This window comes from Alexandromys fortis, unplaced genomic scaffold (genome assembly GCF_014885135.2).
Source record: "Alexandromys fortis isolate MF-2015 unplaced genomic scaffold, M_Fortis_MF-2015_v1.1 scaffold_8_1_9099942, whole genome shotgun sequence".
In the NCBI taxonomy this organism is placed as follows: Eukaryota; Metazoa; Chordata; class Mammalia; order Rodentia; family Cricetidae; genus Alexandromys; species Alexandromys fortis.
Genome location: NW_026067898.1, coordinates 2,237,411 through 2,247,617, shown reverse-complemented (window position 1 = coordinate 2,247,617; position 10,207 = coordinate 2,237,411). Strand labels below are relative to the sequence as shown.

The 10,207-nt window shown below is 37.8% G+C and overlaps 1 protein-coding gene across 1 annotated transcript in view; it reads left to right on the top strand.

The window, feature by feature from the left end:
- Znf804a (zinc finger protein 804A) overlaps window positions 1-9,898 on the top strand; it is a 190,913-nt gene extending 181,015 nt beyond the window's left edge. The window contains exons 3-4 of the mRNA XM_050121245.1: window positions 3,658-3,788; window positions 6,236-9,898. Coding sequence (XP_049977202.1) covers window positions 3,658-3,788; window positions 6,236-9,434 — 3,330 coding nt within the window. The 3' untranslated portion in view covers window positions 9,435-9,898. The remainder of the gene's footprint in view (window positions 1-3,657; window positions 3,789-6,235) is intronic.
- The last annotated feature ends 309 nt before the right edge of the window (window positions 9,899-10,207 follow it).

The window sequence follows — 10,207 nt, the reverse complement described above, 5'->3', positions numbered from 1 at the left end:
AGAGAGAGAGAGAGAGAGAGAGAGAGAGAGAGAGAGAGAGAGAGAGAGAGAGAGATCCTTTGGCTTCAGTTCATGATTTAGTATATAATTTTATAACTGGGCTTTTCTTTTCCCAATCAAAATGAACAACAGGATTTGCCATTGTCCCATCCTTTGCATGGACCGAGAGACTTGGACCAGATTGGAAATTTTGAAGGAACAAATAAAACACAAACACACACAGAAACATAGAGACAGAAAATCTGGTGATGGGATGGGTTTGACTCTGCTGGTGGTACCACAGTATCACATAAACTTAGAGTGTTTATTATATACAGTTGAACAGAGAGGTTCATCTATACAAATTGACAAATAGGAGAGTTATTACATATAAACAAGGAGGCAAAGGTGTACAGGTGAATCAAGGAGGCAAATTTAGTTAAACTCAGGAAAAACCAGTCTTTGTAGGGAACCAGTCTTCAGACTGAGAACATTTAAGGAAAAAGAGCAATGACGGCCATTTTCTACAATCACTCTGAACATCATCACATGAACCAGAAGGGAAGATTTTACCACTTCCCTCATAACATGGACTTGGCTCATGGTGTGGGATGGGGGAGGAAAACCTTGCAATTTCTTCGCGGGTCTGAGGCTTGAGCTCTTGACATGGTCATGCCCATGAAAGACAGTGCACACTCCCTCAGGATTTCAGATATACATGGCTTCTTCTGCTTCTCACACAGTCTTTAATATTTAATTCACTGGAAAGTTTCACAACCATCATCAAACACCTGGAACCTTTCACCAGTTCTGAAGAAGCTGTCATCTTGTAAGGCAATTTCTGAAAGGGTTCTATAAGGTACTAGAGGCTTACAATAATGTTTCTCCCTTAAAAATATATAAGCTTTTGATCTAGTCCTATAACTATTGTTAGAAGAACATGACTTATATCAATTAACTCTTTTTTTTTTTTTTTTGGATTTTTTTAAACAGGGTTTCTCTGTGTAATTTTTTTTTTTTTGATTTTTCTAAACAGGGTTTCTCTGTAGCTTTTGGTTCCTGTCCTGGAACTAGCTCTTGTAGACCAGGCTGACCTCGAACTCACAGAGATCCGCCTGCCTCTGCCTCCCGAGTGCTGGGATTAAAGGCGTGCGCCACCACCGCCCGGCTCAATTAGCTCTTAAAGAGATTTCCCCAGCCGTGTTTCCAAGTGAAAACAATTTGACTGAAGAAACAGCACGTATACTAACAGCTAAGAAGCGTGAGCTGTCTTAAGGTGCTGAGTTTGTACTGAAACAAACATTTTAAAATAAAAGTACCTTCCCTAATCACTGAATTTGAAATAGTTCCTTCTCCTTCCATCTCCCTAGAGCCCTTTGTTTCAGCCAATCAGGTCACATTTCAGTACTTCCTCATGTGATATAAATAACATTTTATATGCCACAACATCTTCCCCTCTTGACCACAATAAAAATATGAAAGGGAAAAGGCAATTTTCCATTGTCACAGATTTTTTTATAGATTTTTATTGAGCTCTACATTTTCCTTTGCTCCCCTCCCTCGCTCTCCCCTCCCCACTTCAGCCCTCTCCCAAGGTTCCCATGCTCCCAATTTACTCAACTCAGGAGATTTTGTCTTCTTCTACTTCCCATGTAGATGAGATCTATTAAGTCTCTCTTAGTGTCCTCATTGTTGTCTAAGTTCTCTGGGATTGTGGTTTGTAGGCTGCCACAGGTATTTAAAATGTGTCCAGGATAACACTTGCAAGGATACCTAGAAAAATTTAAATGAATATATGCATGGCAGCCTCTTCAGTTAGGCCTGGAAGTTCGTACTGAACAACAATACCAGGAAAATTGAGAGTTCCATCATAGGATATGCAGGTTCTAAGAAAATCTGATTTCCCTTCCATTGTGTTTTGATTTGTAATGAGACCCTTTGTGAGCACTGGGCTGAGATCCCAAAGTCCAATTGAAGAGTGGGAAAAATGAGAATATGAGCAAAGAGGTCAACACAATGATGGGGTCACCCTCTGAAGCAGTTGACCTGAGCTAATGGGAGCTCACTAACTCCAGCTGCACTGGGAAGGAACCAGCATAGGTCCAAACTAGGCCCTTTGAATGTGGGTGACAGTTGCATGGCTGGGGCAGACTGTGGGGCCACTGGCAGCAGCATCAGGATTTATCTGTGTGCACTGGCTTTTGGGGAACCCATTGTCTTTGGATGGATACTTTGCTCAGCCAAGATATAGTAGAGAAGTCCTTGGACCTTCCCCAAAGCAATGTGCCTTACCCTCTCTGAGGATTGGATGGGGGTGGGGGTGGGGAGAACGTGGATGGAATGGGAGGAGAGGAGGTGTGGGAACTGGTATTGGTAGTTAAAATGAAAAGAGATAGATTGATTAGTTTTAAAAAAAAAAAAAACAGAAAAGAAATTATAAAAAGAGCTCTTCTGAAGAAATAGATTATTGCTAATAAGAAAACTGAAAAAAGTCTGTGTTATTTAAATAATATCAAAGAATATAACAGAGAAAAAATGATTGATAAGATTATATAAATGTGTAAACCTAACTAAAAACTCAATAAAACTATCAGAAATCTCTCAGATCTGATTCTATATGAATCCCCTAAATAGTTGATGCTACTTACTGATGCTGTATAAATTAAATTAAAAGTGAATTCTGAGAAAAATATCAGCTTGAAAGAATGAATTTTTTGAGGTATAAAAAATTATGTATATATAATTCTTGATTAAAATAATACAAATAATTGCCCTCAACTTTCATAAATACTTATTGAGTAGGCCTTTTTAAATATAAGGCTACAGTGAATATGCATACAGTATTTGTTGAAATTTTATTCAACAACATAAAAATAGAGCCACATCATTCTGAGTTCTTTAATCCTACTGTTAAAATCATGATTTTAACACATCACAAACTATTGAGAAAAATGCTATTTTACCATTTTTATAACTATAGATTATCTCCAGAAGAAACCAGTTACAATACCCCTTTGCTTTCCGTTCCATCCCTTCTCCTGCAAACATTTACTGTTTGTCTTTAAGTGTTTTTGCATTTTTACTGGCCTTCAACTTAGAAAATAATCTTTTTTTACTACAGATTTAAAAATGCTCAACATAATAATTTCTGAAAAAAAATGTATAATTTTCTCTAAGATCTTGATTTGGGCAAAGTGCCTGATATTTGAGAGAACAGCTATTTAAGATATCACATCAATAGAAATCATTTGCCTTAGGCTTTATGGCATTATGTCCTAGTACAGAGCACTTTCAATTAAAATAAGTTTTATTTTATTTTATAACCAAAATCCATAAATGTATTGAATTTGTTTGAAGCTTAGGGGATTAAAAGAAAAGTCTCTAATGCATTATCTAAATTAAGCAAAGATACTTAGAAGATCACAATCAATAAGAACAGAAGGAAGGTTGCAATTTCAATATAACTAAAGCTCAGACGCAACTTCTACTGTAATATAATTACATGGTTGGGCATCTTTACAAGCCAAAATGGAAGAAAATATTTTTGTTAGAAACAGGTTTTGCATTGACGGTGTTTTCCTTTAATGAAGTCAATGTATTGAAAAATCCCTGCAATGTCATAACTTTAAAGTTGCTCTTGACTTAGATGCTATTAATTATTTTCATATGTTTTAATAGAGGCTCAAAGAACTGAAACAGAGAGAATTTGCTCGAAATGTAGCATCTAAATCCAGGAAGGATGGAAGAAAACAGGAAAAGGCACTCCAACGTCTTCACAAGCTGGCTGAGCTAAGAAAGGAAACTGTGTGGTGAGTCTATAAGAAAATGTTAACTTTCCTTAAAATACACCTAAAACATAGCTGCAGGAGTTAGAAACGAAGGGCAAGAATCTATTTATTTCAGTCCACAGAAAAAGGCATGCATGTTTGTGTGGCCTTCTGCAGAAGAGCAATTTGAATTTCATTTAAACACCTGCTTAATGCACATTTCACTAAACCCACAAATTACTGTAATCTCAGCTTTAAGAGTAAATTTTACATCACTAGAGGCTCGTATCTAAGCCATCTTAATTGAAAGCTGTCCCATTTCTTTGTGAAATTCAAACCATTCGACTGAGGATAAGAGCACACCACTATCTCCCGACTCTTAGCAAAAAGAGTTTTTGAGGAGATCTTATTTTGTTTTTTAAATGATAATTTGGAGGCCTTTTCTTCGAAATTACTTTTAAATTTGAGAAAGAGAGGTCAGGAAGATACTGCACACTTCAGAAGCAGTTCAAAATTAGTTTCCCTGTGAATAAACTATAGCTGGACTGTGAGAAGTTCACAGCTCTTAAACTTTGACCTGCTTCTCAGAGTGAGCAGCTGTTAGATGTGAACAGAGTCATAATTCAGACCTCACCAGCCCAGTCAGGGCAATTCTATTAAAAACAAGATTACTTGTAATATGCCCTTATTTCTCTCAACAAATGAAGTCTCTCTTGTTACTGTCTATAACAAAGATTTCATGCTAAATTAATTTCTTATGGAATATTGCAATGGAATATTTTGACTAATAAGCCATTTTAGAAATTCCAAATTTAAAATTTAGAACAGTGTGAGCATTTTTTAAAATCCTTGTGGAATTGTTTGAATAGAGAGCTGTTCAACTACAGCAATGAGAGCTGTTTACAGCTGTGGCATCAGGTACCTAGTAGCTGCCAATCAAGGCTGTATCAAATCGTGGGACCTAACTACTATATAATGCAGTAATCTAGGAATAGAATTTGCCACATCGCTTCGATATGTTAAGAAAACTGTATTTATAGGTTATAAACAATGTTCATATTACTTATATTAACTAAAACTTTCAGTAGACAATATTTCTCATTTTATACACACACAAACACACACAACCCAATTAGTTTTATGTATAAGAAAATGGCAACTTTATTTAGAAGCAAGCCAGGCAAGCAGATGTACGTTAAAGATTTTAAAAATCAGGTATGATATTTGGCCATTTGAAATTCCTTAAAAACAAAGCGTAGAATAGAATGGAATTTCTCTTAGGATAACTAGTACTATAAAGGTAAGGTTTTTGGGAATTTTTATATTATATACAGGCTGAGTCATTCTTTTACATTGAAATTCATTATATACTTCCAAATATAAATGGGATATAATTCATATTTTAGATGAACAGTACTCTATCCTATGGGAATACACATTACAATGTAACTTTCAACTTCAAATTAATTTTAATTTTTTGAGCTTAGCAATTCCAAAAGACCCATAGCTCTTTCCTAGATAACTTAACTGACAGCAAAGTGTTGGGCAAAAGAAGACTTGATGAAATCTGGCTGAAATGAATCATTGAACCAAACTCCCAGCCTTTCAAAAATCTTTATTAAGATTTTATTAAAATCTTAATAATAAGGTGGCATTTGTTGGTTTGTTTGTTTTTGTCTGTTTCTTTGGTATTTGTTTTATAGGATTCATGTTGAAAATTAATGCCATTTAAAAATAATTTTACTGTAGAGACTTTTATAATGCTTTATTAAGTGGCTATTTGGGTAGAAAAATTAATTGGGAAGCAATAATCTATAAGCAAAAGAATGTCGTGCATATTGTTTACATCTGTAGAGTGTATCCTAGACAATAACTCCAGGTTACCCCAACAATGACCAGCCACAAAATCATATTGAATCACTGGCAAAGGTAACTGCACCCTATGAAATAACTAAAAAACATAATTAAATCAGTCATAAATTCATAATAGATGCTAAATTTAAAAAAAAAATGAGCCATCAATAGTCAGATGTGAATGACGGAGAAACTGAGATGACCATACTCACTGATGAACTGTCTGCTACAGACATACTCAGATCCAGGACAATCATTGCCTTCATTGGTTTGCCCTGTGCTGTCTCCGCCATGATCCAGTGAACACTTCTTATCCAGTGGGTGCTCAAATTATCTTGGCTAGACTAAGCAGAGCAGGAAAAGAAACCAAAATCCAGGGTGTGGGAAGAGGACTTTTAGATATTGTGAGGTACAGGGTTTTGATGTGGACAGGCAGAACATTAAAGGACTTTGAATGGAGAAAGCAATCGTAATACACTATGTACATGTATAACAGTATCAAACTAAAAAGATTAATCAATAAAGGTAAAAAAGATTTTCCAAAAAAGTGTAATTATATATCTAAGAAATAAGTCATTGAATGGTTTTCTCCTAAATTCTCCTATTAACGTATGTATACCCCTCCTGTTTTGCAGTGCTCCTGGAAGTGGCCCCATGTTCAAGTCAACAACTGTTACAGTGAGAGAAAATCTCCATGAAGTTTCCCAAAGAGAGGCTGTAGATTCCACTAATAACCAGCAGGAACGAACGCCTAGTGAAGAGAAGGGGAAAGATGTCACTACAGCTTCTGCAGAAATGGAAAGTGCCGGGAACTGTACAGCCAACAATGGCCATCTTGGGGATCAAGCGCAGGGCATCCACAGACATAGAGTTGGTTTTTCCTTTGCATTTCCAAAGAAAGCCTCTGTGAAGCTGGAGTCTTCAGCTGCCGCCTTCTCTGAATGCAGTGATGAGTCCTCTGTGGGGAAAGAATCTGGCAGGAAAACTAGATTTGTCCCCAGCACTTGTCACATGCAACGATCATCACCAACATGTGAGCTTCTCGGTTCTGAAGAGGAAGCTAACTCTTTTCACCCACCAGAGGCCATGTGCACTGACCAAACAACTCCTCAAGTTGAAGAGATGGAAGAAATCTTTAACGAAAAAAATACACCGTTGACTTCCTTTTGCCAACTTCAACTCCCTGCATGCTCTGATGCAGATACCTGTCAAAATTCAGCACCATTTGAAGATCAAAGATCAATGGCAGATGTTGTTAATGAAGACTTACTTGTGAGTCAAAACAACCCTGACTTCACGGAAAAAAATCCCACTGTGCCTAATGACTGTACACCAGCACAAATGACCAGAGAGGAAAACGCTAAGATAAATGATGTGACCAAAATGGAGACTGGAAATAAAATTGATCATGAACCATTGGTACCTTCAAATGCTGCAGAGAAAAACACAAGGTTACAAAAAGGACCAGATTTATGGAAAAGACAATGTGACCCATTTGTACCTGTACTTAACAAACTTGGATCTACAGTCCTTCAGTGGCCATCAGAAATGCTTATTTATACAACTACAGAGCCATCAATATCTTACAGCTGTAATCCACTCTGCTTTGACTTCAAGTCCACTAAATTAAATAACAATCAACACAAAACTAAGCCTACCTTAAATGACCTTAATTACCAACAGAAGGAAGACTTTAGCAAGAGACCATATGCTGATTGCAATGATGAACCAATTGCAGGAGTCACAAATGGTGAAATTAGCAGGAATAAAGATGGTGACACTAAAGTTGCTGTTCTTCAGGCTGTCCACACTCTCTCTAATAGTTATGATTCAGAACAAAACGAGAATGTGGATCAGAAACATAAAGATATTTCCTGTATAAACAGAAAAGCAATCACATACAATTTTACTAGAAATCAAATTAGACGAGATACTCTAAATGAGAAATACAACAAAATCAGGTTGAAGGAGACTCCTGAACACTGGTTCCATAAAATCAGAAGGAAGAAGAAAAGGAGAAAGTTATGTCACCATCACCATGAGGAGACAACCAAAGAACCTGAAGTTCCCTGCAAAGTGGAAATGGACAGCCAGTGCACTGATGAGTCAAGAAAGGGTTCACAGGAACCAGTTCCTCATAGCCAGCAAGGGAGTCCAGAGCAACAGGCAGACTTACATCAGCCACCTGATGAAAGAGCCAAAGCGGAACCTATAAATGTAAGCGAAAATGGAGAAATGAATACAACATGGAACCATGAATCCAACAATGATGTTATCAGTTCTCAAAACCACGAAGGAAGAAACACAATAGTTGTAAATGGACACGCAAATCCACCAATGATGCATTCTGGGAAACAAAATCCGACATATTCCAGAACTTTCTGTTGTTGGAAAGCCATGACGTCCAACTGTCAAGGGGATGATAGGGACTTAGTTCCTCAAAACGATGTAAAAGGCCCCAGTCAGAATCAGCCTGTTAAAAGAGGTTACACTTCTCTCATGAACGAAGCAGAAAGATTTCATCGGAAACGCAGACAACACTCATGTTCTTATTCATCTGATGAAAACCCTCAGAATCGTTTAGCGGAAGAATATTTGGGGCCACCAAGTGCTTCAGTCACTCCCTGTCAGCCCAAGAAGAAACGAAGGAGAAAAAGAAGTCGATTCCACATTGGAGGCAGAACTGTGAAAGTCAAAGACAATTCAGATTATTCCATGAAGAGAAGTTCTTCTTTGAGTCCCTCAGATGGCTTAGTAAAGGAAGACAAAAATGACAAAATAAAACCACAAGAAAACATAAGTCTCGAGAAGAGCTCAGAACAAACAGAACACAAAGTGATGCTACATCCTAACAGTCCACTGCCTTCTGAAACCAGTGGCAAAAGCGAGCAGCCAGCCACGGAGACTACTCCATCCGACTTATCGCAGGCTCCCGATGATCTCCCTACATCTGTGCATGTGGCTAGGGCCGAATCAAAGGACTCAAGTAACAGTACCTTGCTTGAACCCAATCAAAGAAGCCAGACTACAAACAGCAATGAAAAGCAGATTCCTTTCAAGGTGCCTAATACTGAAAGGAACTTTAGAAACTCACAGACTAAATCATATATTTGCCGTTATGAACTGTCCGAGACCATTCCACAGGGAAAGATGAATGAGACACCGACCGAGTGGCTCTGTTACAATTCCGGAATCCTTAGCACGCAGCCACCATTACAGGTCAAGGAAGCCCACGTCAGTGGCCACGCCTTTGTAACCACAGAGCAAATCTTGGCCCCATTAGCTTTACCAGAGCAAGCGTTGTTGATTCCAATAGAAAACCACGACAAGTTAAAACATCTACCATGCGAGGTCTACCAGCACATTATTCAGCCGAACATGCTAGCCAACAAGGTCAAATTTACCTTTCCTCCTACTCCCCTTCCCCCTCCTGGCACTCCGGTGCCGCCTTTGCCTTTACAGCGGCCCTTCTGTTCTACCTCTGTCACCACCATCCACCACCACACTGTTTTACAGCATCATGCTGCAGCCGCTGCAGCTGCCGCCGCAGCCGCCGCTGCAGGAACCTTCAAAGTGCTCCAGCCACATCAACAGTTTCTCCCGCAAGTCCCAGCTCTCACCAGAGCATCCTTACCTCAGATCTCGGTAGGAACTGTAGGACCTAGGCTTTGCCCCGGCAGCCAGCCAGCTCTGTTTGCTTCTCCTCAGATGCCAATCATCCCGGCGTCAGTTCTTCACCCCAGCCACTTGGCCTTTCCACCATTACCCCATGCCCTTTTCCCTTCGCTGCTTTCACCCCATCCAACTGTCATTCCTCTGCAGCCCCTCTTCTAGTCACCACCATAAAGAAAAGAGAATATACACATACATACATACATATATATATATGAGTAGGTATCTATCTACGTGCATAATTGGCTGTTTAACTGACAAAAGAAATTGGCCGAAGTTGGCCTTATTGATTTCAAATCATTTACTGTAAGTGTAATGATGCTAATAAATTAATAAAGTTGCTGATATATAATATTATTAAAGCACTGAATAGTTTGAGAATCCGTTCAATATATGCTGTATATTAAAATGATGTCTTAAAAGTATGCATAATGTACATAAAATATATTTATAGTACTGTAATTTACGTTGTAAAGTATGCTCCTTGTTTTTCTAATCTTTGTGTATTTGCACCTACTTGACGTTTAGACAAAGCTGATGACCCTATTTGTTTTGTATCATGTTCCTTGAATCTGTAAATTCAGTGAAATATATCTCTTGCAATAAATTTTTGTTAATTATTTAAGTAAAACAAACTTTGGTGTTTAGGTGGTCTTTGCTTATTCACTAGTGTTGGCTATAGATTATGTTACATTTATGATTTTCTTCTGTCTCTTGGTATCACGTAATCACCAAGACCCAAGTATCTTCAGAGTTTTTCCACACTTAAAAGTTGTCATCAATCACAGCAAATACAATTGATAGTATATTTGTCTGAATCTCCATTTCTTATAACATAGCTTATATTGAGAATTTATTGCATTTCATAGCCAAGAATTTAGATAAAAGTCATGGAACTTTATATCTAATCAATATTAGGATTTGAAAGGGTAATA